Here is a 20823-nt window from a genome sequence, read left to right as displayed (position 1 = left end):
ATTTTCTGGCAACAGCTCTGGTGTTCATTCCTGCAGTCAGCATGGCAATTACACACTCCCTCAAAACATGAGACATATGTGGCATTGTGTTGTGTGCCAAAACTGCTCATTTTAAAGTGGCCTTTTATTGTCCTAAGCACAAGATGCACCTGTGCAATAGTCATGCTGTTGAATCAGCTTCTTGATATGCCACACCTGTCAGGTTGATGGGTTATCTTGGCGAAGGAGAAATGCTCACCAATAGGGATGTAAACAAATTTGTGCCCCAAAAAAATAGAAAACCTTTATGTGTACATGGAAAATGTCCGATTTTTTTCCCCCGCTCATGAATCATGGGACCAACACTTTACATGTTGCGTTCATATTTTTGTTCATTGTAGGTTAATTTCAGAGGTAAACCGGCTTTGGCAGTCAGAACAGCAAAATACTCCATCTAAACGGGAATTGATTCTCAATTGCGATACGGTTCTAGGAACATAATGCACATACACCGTTTTAACCGGCTTCACAGTTGCTGCCGAGAGTATTTTTCGGCTACAACACGTTTCTGGCGGCATTCTTCCATTACACACTAATTGTGTTAGATTGCTAAATAGCACAGGTGGTCGCCTCAGTCTTCCGTCAACACGCGAAGTAACATGGAGATATGGCCGTGTGGGGAGACGAATATAAAAGGTGTGTAGTACTTTACCTTTTTGAAAATATTTCTCGCTGATATGAAAGATAGGTTCCTTATTTCCAAAACCGTAGCGCAAGTGATGCGTGTTCAAGTTCATACAGAGCGTCCGGGCTCTTAAAGTTCCACTGGGAAGAAGACAACATCAGTCGCAAAAGGTCGTTCTCGGCTATGGATGAGGCAACGTTAGTCGACCCCGGGAATTTAGATTGGCACGTTAAGCTAGGCAACTTTGCATTTTGGTAATAGCCAATTAGCTGGACATCTGGTATGAAAGCAAAATAACCTAATGGCTAGCTAGCTAACGTTTGCTAGGAGTCCAATTACGTCGGCTTTGGTGCTAACGTTAGACAATCTTTCAGACATTGGCCCCGGCCCTACTCGTTCTGGCTCAAATAAACAAGTCACCAGACTGGTTAACTAGGTTAGAAAAGCAGGGCGCGTTAACGATACATAGCATAGTATACGTGGCCGGTTTAGATAAGCAAAGTTAGCCGCTCTGCTAGCCTAGTGAGCTAACGTCAGCTTCTTGCTGGCCGTCGTAAGGCCCAGGCAGAGACCAGCTTGCTACCGTAGACGGATGGACGTCATCATTTTTTTGGTCTACGTTCCACCTCTAATAACGGATCAATAAATGCGTGAATAGACAGTAAGCACTTATTCGTGTTACCTTGTTAGTTGGAATAGACCGTAGTCTTTTAAAAATGGTCAGAATTTCTGTCTTGTTCGGCTCCGCAGCCATCTTGCTACCTTTCTAGAGGTACGGGTGCCAGTGGGGATAAAAAATGCTGGGTTGTTCGCGAAGTTCGATCAGAGGTGATGCTGCATTCATGTGCCCCTCGTAAAGTCGGAAACAAACAGTTTTGTAAGAGCTTTGATTGTTGAAACTTTTTTGTATGCCTATTTGTCTGGCAGCAGTTCTACACACTGGCGACGCATTTTGGCCAGTTTGGTGTACTCTAAAAAGAAAAGGTTCCTGGGAAAAACTGTAGGGGAATCCCTTTAAGTTATTTGAAGAACCCCTTTAATGGATTTAAAAAATATACGTTTTTATATAATTAGGCAAGTCAGTTAAGAACAATATTTACAATGACGGCCTACCCAATCCAAACCCTAACCCAGACGCCGCTGGGCCAATTGTGCGCCGCCCTATGGGACTCCAAATCATGGCCAGTTGTGAAACAGCCTGGAATTGAACAGTGCCTTAGATGCAGTGCCTTAGACCGCTGTGCCCCTCGGGAGCCCCTCAAAAAACCTTTTGGGGTTAATTATTAACTACACCCCCCCCCCCCCCCCTGTTATTATTAATAATAAAATGCATAACAACAATAACAATATTTTAGTTGTCAGTGTTTATTATGATTTTAGTGGCAAAGCAGAATAAATTAAAAAAATCTAAATATGAGGTAAACTCCCAGCAGAGCCAAGTCCAATGGCGTGTTGATGTTCACGTGTTGATGTTCTCCGTATCCATAGCCAGAATGATTTTGCAGTACATGGTGATTGAACAGGTTTCCTGTTATATCCCAAAAAGAGTAATTATACAGATGATTAAAAAAAAAACATCCACACGACACTATTCATACCTTGATTTTTGTGGTGAATATTTATTTTTATTTAACTAGGCAAGTCATTTAAGAACAAATTCCTATGTTATATTTTATTCTGCTTTGCCTCTAAAATCATAATAAACACTGACAACTAAAATGTTATTGTTATTGTTATGCATTTTATTATTGAAATGGGGTGTAGTTAAAAAAATGAACCCCAAAAGGATCTTTGACTGCTTTGTTCAGGGGCAGAACAACAGATTTTTTTAACTTGTCAGCTTGGGGATTTGATCCAGCTACTTTTCGGTTACTGGCCCGAAGCTCTAACCACTTGCCGCATAATAATAACGGTTTTCATACACAAAGCTTGTCCATAATGTAGAGGCCTATTGACATACCTTGTCCATAATGTAGAGGCCTATGGAATATTCATTGCCTTTGTATGTCTCTTCGTCTGTATACATACAGACACAAAAGTGAGCAATCCAGTCATCTGCACACAATACAGCTAGCCTTCAACATACTCTTATAGCCTACATATTCTTACCTCCTTGTTTATTGATATCCATTGAATTGTGTCCATTTTCTGTTTTAGAAAGAATTGCACAAATATGAAAAGGTAGATGGTATCATCAAAAAACAATATGAATTTAGATCATCTAAGGGTCAAGCATTTTGCCCTAAACTGAGGAGATCTTTACCTGCACCTCCTGCCCTTTCAAATCCAAATGTTTCAGTTGGGCAGTTAGGTTCCTGCAAGAACCCCCACCAACTAAGGAGGTTCCTCGATGAACCCCACCTCCTATGGGGTTCTTGGAAGAACCTTTTGGGGGCCATTTTCAGTGCCAAGAACCCTAAGGTTCTCCAAAGAACTTTGAGGATCTTAGAAGAGCCCTTGTTGAACCCCTAATTTTTTCATGTTTTCAGTAGGAAGGCAACAACTGAAACATTATAGACTAAAAATTGAAATATCTTGGTAGGCTTAGAAGGGCCATTAGGTCAGGTTGCATTCTGTCAATTGTTCAACTTTCTGAAACCTTTTGCCTTGTTCACATGCTAGTCGGAAACTAGGAAACTCGAAAATGTCAAAGTTGCTGATTAGTTGAACGAGGCACGTGTATAACTACAACCAGTTAGCAAGTAGGAAATGTTTCTTGCTCCGATTGGTAGTTGAACGCGGCATTTTGCTCGCAAGGTAGTGCGTTTAGTCCAACCTCATTTTCAATGTTGTAAAACGTGTAGGGATTTCGATTAGACTGAACCAGGGTAAAAGCGGTGAGGAAGGTAAGCCCAGCTCAAATCGATTATCACCGGGCCATAATGTCAACAAAATAGCATGATAAATCATTCAGAAACATAACACATGTATTTTCTATACAATTTTACAATTTTCAAAGTAGTTTTCCTTGGGATAGGCCTATATAAGTTTTTATGAAGAGCAAACACGTGCATGTGAAAACACTGAGTACTCCTCTCTTGGATTTAAAGCCGCTTTCACATGCTGGGTAACCCGGAAATGCCGGACTTGTTAACTGGTTGATCGCGGCAAGTGTATAACTACAACCAGTTAGCAAATCGGAAAGTTCCGAGTTTCCTAGTTCCGACTGGCACTTAAATGCGACAGATGGCCCAATCACGACACCGAGCAACAGCGCCTTATTAAAAGACGAGCCAACTCAGAGGAAGTTGCAATTTAGCTCGCCCGGTTCACCCTGTGAGAGGAGTTTAGTCTGGGTGAAACTTGATTGCATTCGTTTTGAAAACGGCTGGGGTGAGAGAGTGCGTTTGTGCAGTACGTTTTTTTTGGAAGAATTGGACCTTATTTAAAATTCTTCATATCAAATAAATGTACAAGCCGAAATAATAATTGTCACAAGAATAGGCATATGTACAGGCTATATACCAATAGCCGAATTATATATCCATAGCCATTATTCATCATAATTCAAATAAAATAAAAACAAGTCTTTAGCTTTTAAAAAACATGCATGGTAATACTTTTCAAATGTGTAGGTATGGTCTAAACAAGTGAAACTCATAGGTCACTGCAACAACAACATCACCAATAAGATTACAGTCTCATTGGCATCCTTTCATTGCAAAAGAAAACATATACATAATGAATATTGCAATCTAATTATGAAGTGAGGCAACACAGGTTCAAACAATGCGATTTTGTTTTTCAAATTCTTTGAAGTGCATCACATACCAGGTTATTCCAGTCATTGAATTACTCCACGCCTCCACCATATAAATGAATCGGAACGAGGAACTTGAAGGAGGTGAATAGACAGACAGACAGACAGATAGGCTAAGAGAAAGACATCATGGACCTTGGTATGCTGCTCTTGCTGGTACTCAGCAGTGCCGTCTGCCACATCGCTGATTCGAGGTATTATGGTGGGACTATGCGCTGTACAGTACCGGGATACATGCCCCCAGACTCGAAATGGACAGGGGAGGTAGGTTCCAATGAGTGCATAACTTGATTTGCAATAAATAGTCAATAAGTAGTCTACAAAGTGCATGCCAACCTGCCAGTGCCTTTAATACTATAACACTCATAACCAGTGGTGGAAAAAGTACCCAATTGTCGTACTTAAGTCAAAGTAAACATAAAAAACGACTCAAATGAAGTAATCTTGTAAAATACTACTTGAGTAAAAGTCATAAAAGTATTTGGTTTTAAAAATACTGAAGTATCAAAAGTACAAGTAAATGCTATGTATCATTTCAAATTCCTTTTTAAACCAGACAGCACAATTATACTTTTTTTTAACTTATGAATAGCCAGAGGCACACTCCAACAGTCAGACATAATTTACAAACGGAGCATTTGCGTCTGGGGAGTCCGCCTGATCAGAGGCAGTAGTGATGACCGCTTGTTCCACATTATTGTGGATGCTACTATGATTACGGATAATCCTGAATGAATCATGATATTTGTGCATCTTTGTCACTCAAGCTGACTGTCTGCACTTTAACCAAAACATTGTTTTTGCTTAGTTACTTTACACCACTGCTCATAACCAATTTCACAAGGTACATTTACCATTTCTGGCAGTGAAAGAAACACACAATTTCTGTCTTGCTTCTATGTTTGGGAATAAAACAGTTGAAATGATGTAGCCTAATTTATCACTTTTGGGAAAGATTTTTTAAATATTTTTTTTTATATGGAAATGAAAATGAATGTCAGTAGAAGATGTGATCATACAGGTTTGACATGCACCTCCAAGAAATACAATGATCTATAAACCAGCTCTGATTCTGAAAGCCACAGAAGGTGTTCATCCATGCCTTTTCTTTATCACCTGTTAAAGGAAACTGTTCAGACATGTAAAACAGATGTCTGACCAATCTTTATTGATTGATGGAGTATCAGGTAAAAGAATAAAGGAAGAAAGATAGAGGAGGGGGAGGAAGAGAGAATGGAAGATAGAGGAGGGGGAGGAAGAGAGAATGGAAGATAGAGGAGGGGGAGGAAGAGAGAATGGAAGATAGAGGAGGGGGAGGAAGAGAGAATGGAAGATAGAGAGGGGGAGGAAGAGAGAATGGAAGATAGAGGAGGGGGAGGAAGAGAGAATGGAAGATAGAGGATGGGGAGGAAGAGAGAATGGAAGATAGGAGGGGGAGGAAGAGAGAAAGGAAGATAGGAGGGGAAGAGAAAAAGGAGGATAGAGGGGGAGGAAGAGAGAAAGGAGATAACGCTAGGGTTGGTAACAGTACACTGTAAACCCAGATGTGCTGTCATTACTCAAAACTTGTGAGGAAACTCATTGCACTTAATATATCTGAGCAGTGGTGTAAAGTACTTAATTAAGTAAAAATACTTTAAAGGACTACTTAAGTATTTTTGGGGGCATCTGTACTTTACTTTACTATTTATATTTTTGGCAACTTTTACTGTTACTTCACTACATTCCGAAATAAAATGTTGACAGGAGAATTGTCCAATTCACACACTTGTCAAAAGAACATCCCTGGTCATCCCTTTTCCCTCTGATCTGGCGGACTCACTAAACACTAATGCTTCATTTGTTAATGATGTCTGAGTGTTGTAGTGTGCCCCTGGCTATACATGCATTTAAAAACGAAAAGAGAATTGTGTCGTCTGGTTTGATTAATATAAGGAATTTGAAATGATTTATACTTTTACTTCTGATACTTAAGTACATTTTAGCAATTCCAGTTACTTAAGTATATTTAAAACCAAATACTTGTAGACTTTTACTCAAGTATTATTTTACTGGGTGACTTTTACTTGAGTAACTTCCTATTAAGGTATCTTTACTTTTACTCAAGTATGACAATTTAGTACTTTTTCCACCACTGTATCTCAGTATAGTTACTTAAAGTGATATTGTCACTGTGACCGTGTAGGAGTCCAGATTTGAGTTGTATCAACTTGAACATTTAGAGAAATGCCCCCACTAAGCCACGCCTCCAATATAATTTACCAGCGTGCCTTGCCTTTCAGAGTGAAGTGTAGAGTTACCACCCATGATTGTATTTGTTAGTAACAGAGACATGGTTGTTGAATTCGTTCTTTTTCAGTCCTGTGGCCTTCACCAAGTGAGTTCCTAGGCGAATGTTATCATTATAATAAAACTCATTATGATAATACATTACATACCTCATAAGGCCTTATTATGAATCCTAGCTTTACTTTAATACATTGGCCTGAAACTCATGGTTTACAGGCCACATAAGGCCTACAAGTAGGTTTGCAAAATTCTGGTAACTTTCCCCAAATTCCCAGATTTATTATTTTTTTAAATGGAGTTGATGTGACTTATCATTTAGTTTTGAGTTAGTACTACATAAACATTTAAAGTACTAATGACTTTTCATTGAGTTCAACTTACTAGTAGTATTTGAGTTAAAAAATGCCTTGGGGTTTACAGTGTAGTTTGTGGTCAATTCCAAGTAATTTCCTGTTAGTAGATTTGCAAATGGAAAATCTTAAGTGCGATTTATAAAAAATGAAAACAACACTCCGAATCAATTCCACATCCAATGAAAGTAAGAAATTGATTTATCAGCTTTTCTACATAAATTAGTTTATGAAATTGTAGTTTAGTTTATGAAGTTTATGAAATTGTAGTTTAGTTTATGAAATTGTAGTTTAGTTTATGAAGTTTATGAAGTTGATTTAGCAGTTTCTTTACGTAAACTCTGTGGAAGAAATTGGGGGAAAGATCTTCAAGTTGAGAAATAGCTTGAGTCATGGGACAATATTACAGTACATTTACCATCTAATGCACTCTTGAGAATCATTCAACAATATTAACTAATATATTTTATCAAACATGTTTTACTTATTTGTTCTGTCTTGGTGCAACCCTTCTTTCTATCTTGATGCAACCATTATTCATTCTGTCTTGATGCAACCATTATTCATTCTGTCTTGATGCAACCATTATTAATTCTGTCTTGATGCAACCATTATTAATTCTGTCTTGATGCAACCATTATTAATTCTGTCTTGATGCAACCATTATTAATTCTGTCTTGATGCAACCATTATTCATTCTGTCTTGATGCAACCATTATTCATTCTGTCTTGATGCAACCATTATTCATTCTGTCTTGATGCAACCATTATTCATTCTGTCTTGATGCAACCATTATTCATTCTGTCTTGATGCAACCATTATTCATTCTGTCTTGATGCAACCATTATTCATTCTGTCTTGATGCAACCATTATTCATTCTGTCTTGATGCAACCATTATTCATTCTGTCTTGATGCAACCATTATTCATTCTGTCTTGATGCAACCATTATTCATTCTGTCTTGATGCAACCATTATTCATTCTGTCTTGATGCAACCATTATTCATTCTGTCTTGATGCAACCATTATTCATTCTGTCTTGATGCAACCATTATTCATTCTGTCTTGATGCAACCATTATTCATTCTGTCTTGATGCAACCATTATTCATTCTGTCTTGATGCAACCATTATTCATTCTGTCTTGATGCAACCATTATTCATTCTGTCTTGATGCAACCATTATTCATTCTGTCTTGATGCAACCATTATTCATTCTGTCTTGATGCAACCATTATTCATTCTGTCTTGATGCAACCATTATTCATTCTGTCTTGATGCAACCATTATTCATTCTGTCTTGATGCAACCATTATTCATTCTGTCTTGATGCAACCATTATTCATTCTGTCTTGATGCAACCATTATTCATTCTGTCTTGATGCAACCATTATTCATTCTGTCTTGATGCAACCATTATTCATTCTGTCTTGATGCAACCATTATTCATTCTGTCTTGATGCAACCATTATTCATTCTGTCTTGATGCAACCATTATTCATTCTGTCTTGATGCAACCATTATTCATTCTGTCTTGATGCAACCATTATTCATTCTGTCTTGATGCAACCATTATTCATTCTGTCTTGATGCAACCATTATTCATTCTGTCTTGATGCAACCATTATTCATTCTGTCTTGATGCAACCATTATTCATTCTGTCTTGATGCAACCATTATTCATTCTGTCTTGATGCAACCATTATTCATTCTGTCTTGATGCAACCATTATTCATTCTGTCTTGATGCAACCATTATTCATTCTGTCTTGATGCAACCATTTCTAAACATTGTTAATGCAACCTGACCTCTCTCCCCTATCAGGGCCCTATATTCAAAAAGCTTCTCAGAGTAGTAGTGCTGATCTAGGATCAGGGTCCCCCCTGTCCGTATACTCTTATTCAATGTGATCTAAAAGGCAAAACTGATCCTGTATCAGCACTCCTACTCTGAGGCTGTCTGTGAGTATGGGTCCTAACCTGTGTGCTGGCAGGTACAATTTCACTATCGTGAGAATGGCCGGGACAGGTGTGAACAGCAGTTATCCTGGGAGTGCACCAGCGGCTACTGTAATGGCAGTGCCAACCGACAAGGACCTGTCGTGCAAACCACCGACAAGGACCAGTCCGGCCAAAACCTCTGGTGCCAGTCAGAGGGACACTTCACTAGAAACTTCACTAGGGACCAGAAAAGCCAATCCTACACCCTGAGGTAAACTTGGATTTTCTGGGTGTGGTGGAGGAGGGGGGGGGGTGACATCAGCCTCTGGGTGTTAGCGACAGGAAGTCATCTGTTGAATGTTGTTTTGAAGAGTAATAAGCACATCATCCAGGCATCTTGACCCCCCCCCCCCCTCGACACACACAAACCCTGTATAGTTACTGTTGCATTGTCTGTTGTGCTCCGATCCCATCAAACAACATTTTGCTGGATTTTAATGTTGGAAAGACATCACATTGCAATCTGAGCACTGTGAAAATAACAGTTATATTGATGATGTGGATGGAATCACTAGAAAATACTGGTATCTGTCAGAATGATGTCATGCTGATCTAACACTTCAATGCAGTGATTCAACCTCTCATTGTAGTGACTCCGGTTGCTGTTGGGGCTCCAATGTCAATGGAAAGACCAACTGGACAATACACACCGAGGTGGATTTGGGGTTACGGGTCAGCCCGGGGCCTCCAACCCAAAACACACCTCCTGTCACGGCAACTGTCCCAACCCTGCGGTACGACCATGAGGAAAGCAAACGGAATGTATCAAAAAAGAGCTTCTGCCAAACAACCGCATACTAAACTTAGTGGCATATTTCAACCTGAGCCCTTTAGAACTCATAGCGGCCGTCTCAGTCATCTACAGCAGCATTCTAGAATTCTATTGTGGTCTAAAGGGTTTTAAACAATACATTCTGTTTTATTCTACATCTAGATACCATTACAGTCATGTCACTGTTATCTGGGATTATTATCTACTGATGAAAGGGGTTTTTGTTTCTCTCTGTGATGTCATGAGTAGAGTTCCTCAGAACTGCTTCTCCACTCTTCCTCTCTTAACCTATGACCCGGATGGAGATGACGTGAGGTGCCACTTCCCTGTGAACGTCACACACCCCAACATTACACTTGACAGGGTAATAAAATAAACAATGTCCCTCCCTGCAGATTAATGTAGATGCAATCGAGCCCGTTTATTAACGGTTTAGTGCATGGGGTATTATTAAGTTAGCTAAAATCAGATTGGTTGAAGAATTGTTTCCGACTTCAAAGGCACGTGAACAATCCCTGCGAAGGTACTGCAGGGGGTTCCCCTTCTCAATGTTTTTTATGAATATCGCTAGCAACAACAGAATAAACACATTTTCTTATTACATACCCACAGTAGAAAAGAGGAGAATATCTTATTTCTAATGATGTCAACTTTATTACTCAACTCCGAATATTGAGCAAATTACACTCATGGTATCCAATTACACTCACTGGAGTATCTGATTTAGGATTTTAAAAGGCACATGCGAATAGGGGTGGCTTCATGTGCTCATGGGAAACTGGGAAGTGGGAAGTCGTAAGTCCGACATGAATGTGTTCACATGTTCACAGTTAGAACAATTCTTTAACAAATACGATTTTAGCTAGCTTGATAAGCTTGATAAGCTAGCTAACGTTGCTAATTATAACGTTAGCTTGCTTAACATTGACGATATGGTCAAACTAGCTACATTATCCTCATTGATAATGTTGTAATTGTCAAAAAAGGGATTTGTTGTCATCTTTTGGTTGAAAAGGTGAAATGTCAGTGGTGAAACGTCGCTACATGGCAATTCGGGTAACAACAAGTTTCCCACTTGTAACTCCGACTAGGAAGGTCATTCCCACTTCCGATAACTCTGATTGCATGTGAATGCGGCATAGGCTACCAGTGAGGCAAGTGCTGCTGGTATGGTTTCTTGAATGGGACATAATGTTTTTCCAACACATGGCTAACCTTTGTTTAATGAGATAAACAGTTGTTCTTAGTGAAAATGTGTTTGGAGTCACCGTTCTAGCTAATAGGCTATGTTTAGGTTTACACTTCCTCTTCCAATTATAATGTGGGCAGATCAAAATAATGAAAACGATCTAGGAAATATTTTCATTTTAAAATGTTGATTACTTCTCCTTTCCATTATCATTTACCTGATGTGAAGGGGAAAAAAAGTTTTTGTAACTATATGATGTTGGTCCCTGGGTCGCCGGTTTGCCTGGGATGGGGTCCCTGGGTAAGATAATGTTGAAGATCCCTGGTCTAGTGTGAAAGACCCTTGTTAATTATTATTTATTATAAACATTCAATCCAATTCAGCACAATTAACATCCAACATGACGTAGGTGCACTGATCTGGGATCAGCTTTTCCTTTTCAGATCATAATGAATAGGATTACGTGGACAGGGAGAAACTGTTCCTAGATCAGCAGTTTATTCACTATCTTCTCGTTCCTCCAGGTCCAGCGCACTCTGCATGCCACGGGCCTGTTGGCTGTAGGGTTGCATGTATTTGAGATGCTGCTGCAGGACCACCCCACTGTAGACGTCAACATGACGGGATATAAATCTATTTATACCAGAAAGGCCCTGAACGAGTCCTATGTTAATAACCCGACTCCGATCCCGTTCAGCCGTGTGCCCTTGCAGTTTGCCGTGGAGAGTAAGTAGCATGTCTCACAGTTGAATACTTCCTTTTGGCAGAGTGAACCAACCAATCTATTTAATTAAATGTGATTTGTATAGCGTTTTGTCTAGTCGTATAATATTTATAGATCAGTGACGTGTAGTCATTTGTCAAAAAATAAAACAGAATTTGAGTTGCATGTTGGTAAAAGTGGTATAGGTTTCAAAATTGAACTCTTAGTTTGCTTATGCAAATTTAGTTTTGTTCACCTGGTGGAATGACAGTAAAGATGATGGTGCATTCCAAAATGACAATCTGCATGGTTTTAATCTCCCTAATTACATTGTAATTACATCTATTTACTGAGAGCAGCACAAAATGCTATCAATCTAGCTAAAAACAAACACCCTACTGCCCCTGATAAAACAATCAGACAACAATTTAGTCCGAAGCTTTGTCAATCATTGTTTACAGACATGTATGTCGTTGTGGATCCTCTAAAGGGGCAATCTGGGATTCCAACAACAACAAAGCGGACACCGTGACACTTTTTTGGGTAAACAGCTGAGGGATGGGTCTGGAGAAATGCAACCACTCTCAAATGTATAGACGGAGCTATGGATACAAGGACTGACTGTCCATGAGATCAAAATGATAGCTATGGATACAAGGACTGACTGTCCATGAGATCAAAATGATAGCTATGGATACAAGGACTGACTATCCATGAGATCAAAATGATAGCTATGGATACAAGGACTGACTGTCCATGAGATCAAAATGATAGCTATGGATACAAGGACTGACTGTCCATGAGATCAAAATGATAGCTATGGATACAAGGACTGACTATCCATGAGATCAAAATGATAGCTATGGATACAAGGACTGACTGTCCATGAGATCAAAATGATAGCTATGGATACAAGGACTGACTGTCCATGAGATCAAAATGATAGCTATGGATACAAGGACTGACTGTCCATGAGATCAAAATGATAGCTATGGATACAAGGACTGACTGTCCATGAGATCAAAATGATAGCTATGGATACAAGGACTGACTATCCATGAGATCAAAATGATAGCTATGGATACAAGGACTGACTATCCATGAGATCAAAATGATAGCTATGGATACAAGGACTGACTATCCATGAGATCAAAATGATAGCTATGGATACAAGGACTGACTGTCCATGAGATCAAAATGATAGCTATGGATACAAGGACTGACTATCCATGAGATCAAAATGATAGCTATGGATACAAGGACTGACTGTCCATGAGATCAAAATGATAGCTATGGATACAAGGACTGACTGTCCATGAGATCAAAATGATAGCTATGGATACAAGGACTGACTGTCCATGAGATCAAAATGATAGCTATGGATACAAGGACTGACTATCCATGAGATCAAAATGATAGCTATGGATACAAGGACTGACTATCCATGAGATCAAAATGATAGCTATGGATACAAGGACTGACTATCCATGAGATCAAAATGATAGCTATGGATACAAGGACTGACTGTCCATGAGATCAAAATGATAGCTATGGATACAAGGACTGACTATCCATGAGATCAAAATGATAGCTATGGATACAAGGACTGACTGTCCATGAGATCAAAATGATAGCTATGGATACAAGGACTGACTATCCATGAGATCAAAATGATAGCTATGGATACAAGGACTGACTATCCATGAGATCAAAATGATAGCTATGGATACAAGGACTGACTATCCATGAGATCAAAATGATAGCTATGGATACAAGGACTGACTGTCCATGAGATCAAAATGATAGCTATGGATACAAGGACTGACTATCCATGAGATCAAAATGATAGCTATGGATACAAGGACTGACTGTCCATGAGATCAAAATGATAGCTATGGATACAAGGACTGACTATCCATGAGATCAAAATGATAGCTATGGATACAAGGACTGACTGTCCATGAGATCAAAATGATAGCTATGGATACAAGGACTGACTGTCCATGAGATCAAAATGATAGCTATGGATACAAGGACTGACTGTCCATGAGATCAAAATGATAGCTTTAACTATGTTATGAAGCTATACAAACATTAGATTAAATAAAACAAGCTTGTATTTTAGGTAGTGATTTATTAAGACAGTTGAACTAAGCCTTTATTAACACACCCACTAGATGTCTAAAACCTGTCCTTTCTGTGGTTTTAGTCCAGCCAACTCTGCCCAACTGTCTCCCTGGCTACATAGAGAATGTCAAGAGTGTTCAAAGCTGTCATCAAGGAAAAGGGTGGTTACTTTGAAGAATCCCAAATATAAAATATATTGTGATTTGTTTAACACTTTTTTGGTTACTACATGATTCCATATGTGTTATGTCGTAGTTTTGACATCTTCACTACTATTCTAAAATGTAGAAAATAGTAAAAATAAAGAAAAACCCTAGAATGAGTAGGTGTGTCCAAACTTTTGACTGGTACTGTATCTAAAACCTGTCCTTTCTGTGGTTTTAGTCCAGCCAGCTCTATCCAACTGTCTCCCTGGCTACATACGGCCACAGTTCTGGACTCCGACACCTTCACATGGGGATGTCCATCATGCCGCTGTGGGTCACCTGTACCAGCTCGAAGCCCGAGTAAAAACAGCCCATGCCAAGTAAGAGTACCTCTCTCACCTACATCACTTTACTGTCCGAAACTCCATTGACTTCCCCCGTTGTTTTACGTCTGGACTGACTGCAGAGACCACAACACTTAGCAATGCTCGTTTTTTTAACCAGCTTGAACAGCACATGAAAACCGCAAATGAATGAGATGAACAGAGTTTAATATGAACAAAATACTCCTTGGCATTCTCGCGCTTGTCCAGGGGTTGTAACTTTTGTCTTTCTGCTTCCTCGAAGGATATTTGACTTCCAGGTCAGCGGCCCTTCCAACATGACCAAGAAGATCCAGGATGAGGGCTTTGGTGTCACGAGGCTCTTCCTGGGCTGGATCCCGCAGGAAAGACACCTGAAACAAAACATTCCCATCTGCTTCACTGCCGAGACAAACGTGAGGTACGTTGAAGGGACATTTACAGTAGTTGTTGTTGTTGTCGTTCTGTGGTCATTGTTTTTCTTATTTGTTCTTCATTTCAGCCAATCAGAGATGAGATGTGTGGTTGTGGTGGTGGTCAAAGCCCTCACACTTACAGGTCAGTTGATTTTCACCTCCGTCAATCTCTGCACTGTTGCTAGATAGACTTCCATGTATGTTTATAAGGTAAGATCCAATCCTAACACGTCATCTCCTCTGTGTACAGGTGAGGCGAATGTTTTGTGCACAGCGAATAGGATCAGCATCGCCGTGAGCAAGGCCTATCTGCCTGAGGTGGACAGGAAGTGGCTGCGGCTAGCCGACTCATCCTGCTCCCTAACCTCCAACCAAACACACATCATGGGTACCATGTCACTCAACACCTGTGGCACAAAGATGGAGGTATGAGAAACATTCGAACACACATACTTGGAGGTGTGTCATCTCTTTTCTCCTCTCTTGTGTTTTGTTTCTTATCTTCCTAAATCTGATTTCTCTCTCCGCCTCTATCAGGATGCAGGTGATTTCATGGTGTTCAAAAACGAAATAAACTCCTTCGACGCAGCCAACGCCACCATCACACGACGTAACCGGATCAACATCGGCTTCTCCTGCCGGTACCCCAAAACTGTCAGCATTTCCAACTATTACCAGATCCACAGCTCCAACTACATGTTCACAGAGTCCAACTTTGGTAACTTCGGCTACACCTTTGATGTCTTCAAGGACAGTAAGTTCAGCCAGAAGGTGGATCCCAGTGCTTACCCAGTGAAGGTGAAGCTAATGGACAGAGTGTACATGGGCATCCAGGCCCAGTCCGATCTGCCCAAGGTACAGCTGTTGGTGGAGTCTTGCAAAGCCACTCCGGATGACAGCGCCAGCAGCAGTCTCTTCTACGACCTCATCAAAGACGGGTGAGGAGGGGTCCCACAAAAGGGCTGTGGGTTTGAAGCTGTGAAAGTGGAATTGCAGGAATCTGCCGTCGTTCTGTATTTTTTACATATTGAACCTTTATTTAGGCAGGGTGAAGTCCCGGTGAGACCAAAGTCTCCTTTACAAGGGAGCCCTGCATGACAAACAATTACACACTCAAGGCAGCATAGGAAATACACAACATTACACAACATACACAAATTAAAATCTGATTTTGTTCACCTGCAAGAGTAAAGAATGTGTGAACCACAGGTAACAGTCAACATAATGTTGTATTCCAAAATGGTAAACAACAGGTAACAGTCAACATAATGTTGCATTCCAAAATGGTAAACGACAGGTAACAGTCAACATAATGTTGTATTCCAAAATGGTAGACAACAGTCAACATAATGTGGCATTCCTAAATGGTAAACAACAGGTAACAGTCAACATAATGTCACATTCCAAAATGGTAAACAACAGGTAACAGTCAACATAATGTTGCATTCCAAAATGGTAAACAATGTTTTGTTTCCCTAATTATTTGTTTTGTTTTCCACAGTTGCTATTTGTCTATCAGTCTTTATTGACTAAGAGCAGCACATAATGCTATTGACAAGCTTCAAATGGGACTGAGAGATTACACAAACATAATCATGAATTCATTTGTCTCCATCCGGTCTCAGTAAAATGTACTTTCTTTCTTTCTTTCTTTTACAATGGAGGTGTCTAAAGGACGAGACGGTCAAGGTTTATCCCGGGAACCTAACCCAATTCTACTTTGAGGTCCAGGCCTTCAAATTCACTGGGAGCTACGACCAGGTAAAACTTAACATCAAAATGACTTGTCTTCACATTCTTTCTTTGTTATATTTACTGACTTTATTAGAGCATAATCATGTTGCATCAATGTGAAATTTACCGGACGACATAAAGATGCACAGGTTTGGTCTTATTCAGACACAGATTTCAACCTAAATGTTTATTTCACAAATATCAATCCAACTGGTTGATTGTATATGTTGATTCAGTATTAGGAAAATCTTCTTGGATGGTCACCTCCCTTACCCATCCCATGACCCTCCTTTAGGTGTACCTCACCTGTACCGTCATCCTGTGTGAGGTGGGAAACCCCAACTCTAGGTGTGGCCAGGGCTGCCTGAACAAAGCCTCGCGGAGGCGCAGACGAGATCTCCCCAACGGAGAGACAGACAGGCACTACATAACCCAGGGTCCTTTCCGTGTGGTCAGAGAGGCCCAGCCCAGTGCAGACCAGAAGACAGGTGCAGAGGAAAAGACAGGTGCAGGTAATTACCCCGCTCTTAGGGATGGATCAACATTTACAGAATTGGTACCTGGAGGAAAATGGGGAGGGTTATGCTTTTTTAATTTCAGTCAAGGGGAAGGTTTTTGACATCTAGTCCAAGGGAGGGTCATGTAAATATTTTTCAGTGTTTTTGAATGAGTTTCTTATTAGGCTATGTATCAATGTGTGCCCGATGCCACCCCTCATCTCTGACTCTCTACTGGACACGCACAATCAAGTGAGCCTATAGGCTGTTTAGAGTGGTCTCAATCAAATGATCCATAGCCTATAGGCTACGAAGTGCATGCTGGGAGAAGCACAGAGCAAAGTTCTATTTGTCAGATCGCTGATGGGAGCGGGTAAATAAAACTAAGCTGCATTACACAATGCATATTCCACCCTGAGCCCCGGCCTGCTCTGTTCTTGTTGACCCCCCCCCCCCCCAAAAAAATGGTGTGCTGCCTTACCAATGGCTGTGCTCTGTAGGCCTATGGTGGCAGTTCAGGAAGAGAGTCAAAGACTTTCTCTGAAATGTTTTGTTTGATTAGGCCTAGTCCAACAAATGCACCAACTTGCGGTCAGACTAGACTATAGCCTGTTCAGCTTGAGAAGGAGATCGAAGAATCTGCCCTTGCCCAGTCGTGAAATCCATAGATTAGGGCGGAAATGAATTTATTTAAATTGACTGATTTACTGTAACTCAGTAAATACATTGAAATCGTAGAAAATACACTATATATACAAAAGTATGTGGACACCCCTTCAAATGAGTGGATTCGGCTATTTCAGCCACACCGTTACTGACAGATGTATAAAATTGAGCACACAGCCATGCAATCTCCATAGACAAACATTAGCAGTAGAATGGCCTTACTGAAGAGGCACCATCATAGGATGCCACCTTTCCAATAAGTCGGTCCATCAAGTTTCTGCACTGCTAAAGGTCAACTATAGGCGCTGTTATTGTGAAGTGGAAACATCTAGGAGCAACAACGGCTCAGCCGGGAAGTGGTAGGCCAAACAAGCTCACAGAACGGGAACGGCGAGTGCTGAAGCGCGTAAAAATCGTCTGTCCTCAGTTGCAACACTCAACCGAGATCCAAACTGCCTCTGGAAGCAACGTCAGCATAATAACTGTTTTTTGGGAGCTTCATGAAATGGGATTCCATGGCCGAGCAGCCGCACACAAGCCTAAGATCACCATGTGCAATACCAAGTGTCAGCTGGAGTGGTGTAAAGCTCGCCGCCATTGGAGCAGTGGAAATGCGTTCTCTGGAGTGATGAATCACGCTTCACCATCTGGCGGTCCGACGGTTGAATCTGAGTTTGGCGAATGGACAGAAGAGCGCTACCTGCCTGAATGCATAGTGCCAATTGTAAAGTTTGGTGGGGGAGGAATAAAGGTCTGGGGCTGTTTTTCATGGTTCTGGCTAGGCCCCGTAGTTCCAGTGAAGGGAAATCGCTACAGCATAAAATGACATTCTAGACGATTCTGTGCTTCCAACTTTGTAGCAACAGTTTGGGAAAGGCCCTTTCCTGTTTCAGCATGACAATGCCCCCGTGCACAAAGTGAGGTCCATACAGAAATTATTTGTCGAGATTGGTGTTAAAAAACTTGACTGGCCTGCACAGAGCCCTGACCTCAACCCCATCAAACACCTTTGGGATGAATTGGAATGCCGACTGCGAGACAGGCCTTATAGCCAACATCAGGGCCCAACCTCACTAATGCTCTTGTGGCTGAATGCTGCCTGGGACTTGCTTTCAATGTTCCAACATCTCGTGGAAATCCTTCCCAGAAGAGTGGAGGCTGTTATAGCTGCAAATGGGGGACCAACACCATATTAATGCCCATGATTTTGGAATGAGATGTTCGACGAGCAGGTGTCCACATACTTTTGCTGAAGGGAGGGCCATCCATTTTCATTTCAGAGTGGTCTGATTTTCTCCATGTAACCGTTATTATAAATAACGTTCACCCTCTTAGTAAAGAATTCATTCTGATCAGGATTAGACCAGAAAAACACCAGTATGTCCCAGACAATTGTGTTGAAGCATTTAGGATTAGCTTATAGGGTTAACCAGACCTAAAACATAACCCTGAACCCTGAACATGCTGACTGGATGGACTGTGTCCCAATACTTTTTCATGACTGCCTTTCCTTGCCTGCTTTTTCCTAAATGAACAAATATAAACTCCTGTTACTCTGATGACATTATTTGGTTGTTTTTGCTGTTGATTGCAGCTCCTGTTGTAGATGTGGAAGCTACACATTTTCTCAGATCGGACATGGGAACCGTAGTCTTCGCCGGGCTGTTCATCATCACCTTGATGCTGCTGGCTGTGGTCGTGGTCTATTCTTTGAAGAAGAGCAGAGCTGAAGAACACAAGGCTCTCATTGCATATGATTAGAGAAATGTAACTGGATTTGTGCTTGACCAGGGTCATGTGACTGAACGCACTTCTGGTTTACCAAAAGTACACCTTTCTTTTAGTTTTACTTTAAACAACAAATGAACACTAGTTTACATACTGAATACGGGAACATTAACTACACAGATTAACACTAGTTTACATACTGAATACGGGAACATTACTACACAAATGAACACTAGTTTACATACTGAATACGGGAACATTAACTAAACAAATGAACACTAGTTTACATACTGAATACGGGAACATTAACTAAACAAATGAACACTAGTTTACATACTGAATACGGTAACATTACTACACAAATTAACACTAGTTTAGATACTGAATACGGGAACATTAACTACACAAATAAACACTAGTTTAGATACTGAATACGGGAACATTAACTACACAAATGAACACTAGTTTAGAGACTGAATACGGGAACATTAACTACACAAATGAACACTAGTTTAGAGACTGAATACGGGAACATTAACTACACAAATGAACACTAGTTTACATACTGAATACGGGAACATTAACTACACAAATGAACACTAGTTTACATACTGAATATGTGAACATTAACTACACAAATTAACACTAGTTTACATACTGAATACGGTAACATTACGACACAAATGTAGTTGGTTCATTCTTATTCACTTTTCTGTGATATACAAATTTGGATCAACTGTTTGATACTCCTGAATCAAGAAAGTGGAAGAAATGTTGTTGTTGTTGAGAATCCTGTTATGCAAATAAGTCTGTATTGATTAAATACATTTTCGGCAGAAGTCCTCTTTTACTGTTCTCTGCCTCATCACTCATTCAAACCTGATTACCTGCTTTAAAGGGGCAATCATTTTATGACTAATAAATTAATGATATTTATTGATTCTTGAATATTTATAAATTCCTCATGAGTTTAGTTCAAGTGTTGTACCCCTATCAGAACCCCAAATATATGCTTGTTTTACTTCAATGTTTGTAAACAAAGTAAATATAAACAAACTATATAGCCTCAAAACATGTTTCTCAGCTATGGATCCTTGCATCTATAGCTCCGTCTATGAATTTGAGGGTGGTTACATTTCTCCAGCCCTGTCCCTCAGCTTTTTACCAAAACAGGTGCAGGGAGCCTGGTCTTCTCCATTTAGCATGTTTAACAATGCAGAAGCACGTCTTCCGTCAAAGTTTTGCCTGTTGTAGATAGATGCACAGTTATGAACTTGAAAAGTTATTAATAAATCAATTAGGCACATTTGGGCAGTCTTGATATAACATTTTGAACAGAAATAGAATAGTTCATTGGATCAGTCTAAAACTTTGCACATACACTGCTGCCATCTAGTGGCCAAAAACGACACTGCGCCT

At 40.2% G+C, this 20823-nt stretch overlaps 1 protein-coding gene and 1 long non-coding RNA gene across 2 annotated transcripts; both read left to right on the top strand.

Annotated features, from left to right (window-relative positions):
• The first annotated feature begins 359 nt into the window (after window positions 1-359).
• On the top strand, window positions 360-10338 carry LOC129846249 (uncharacterized). The gene is made up of 4 exons (XR_008758233.1): window positions 360-675; window positions 9058-9275; window positions 9655-9798; window positions 10086-10338. It is a non-coding gene; the product is annotated as an uncharacterized LOC129846249 (long non-coding RNA).
• A 1225-nt stretch (window positions 10339-11563) lies between these two features.
• On the top strand, window positions 11564-20558 carry LOC129846250 (ZP domain-containing protein-like). The gene is made up of 9 exons (XM_055914258.1): window positions 11564-11751; window positions 14240-14381; window positions 14629-14784; window positions 14866-14921; window positions 15030-15205; window positions 15317-15717; window positions 16444-16540; window positions 16809-17025; window positions 19271-20558. The coding sequence occupies exons 1-9, from the start codon at window positions 11607-11609 to the stop codon at window positions 19435-19437; spliced, it is 1557 nt and encodes a 518-aa protein (XP_055770233.1). The 5' UTR covers window positions 11564-11606; the 3' UTR covers window positions 19438-20558.
• The last annotated feature ends 265 nt before the right edge of the window (window positions 20559-20823 follow it).

Source organism: Salvelinus fontinalis, unplaced genomic scaffold (genome assembly GCF_029448725.1).
Source record: "Salvelinus fontinalis isolate EN_2023a unplaced genomic scaffold, ASM2944872v1 scaffold_0490, whole genome shotgun sequence".
Lineage (NCBI taxonomy): Eukaryota > Metazoa > Chordata > Actinopteri > Salmoniformes > Salmonidae > Salvelinus > Salvelinus fontinalis.
The sequence above is the reverse complement of the archived record's forward strand: the minus strand, read 5'-3'. Positions and strand labels throughout refer to the sequence as shown.

Excerpts from the sequence above, each read along its gene's own strand:
- LOC129846250 (XM_055914258.1), top strand. The coding sequence starts at position 11,607 with ATGCTGCTGCAGGACCACCCCACTGTAGACGTCAACATGACGGGATAT. Across the intron at positions 14,922-15,029 it reads CAAAGCCCTCACACTTACAG|GTGAGGCGAATGTTTTGTGC; the intron begins GTCAGTTGATTT and ends CTCTGTGTACAG. Across the intron at positions 16,541-16,808 it reads TCACTGGGAGCTACGACCAG|GTGTACCTCACCTGTACCGT; the intron begins GTAAAACTTAAC and ends ACCCTCCTTTAG.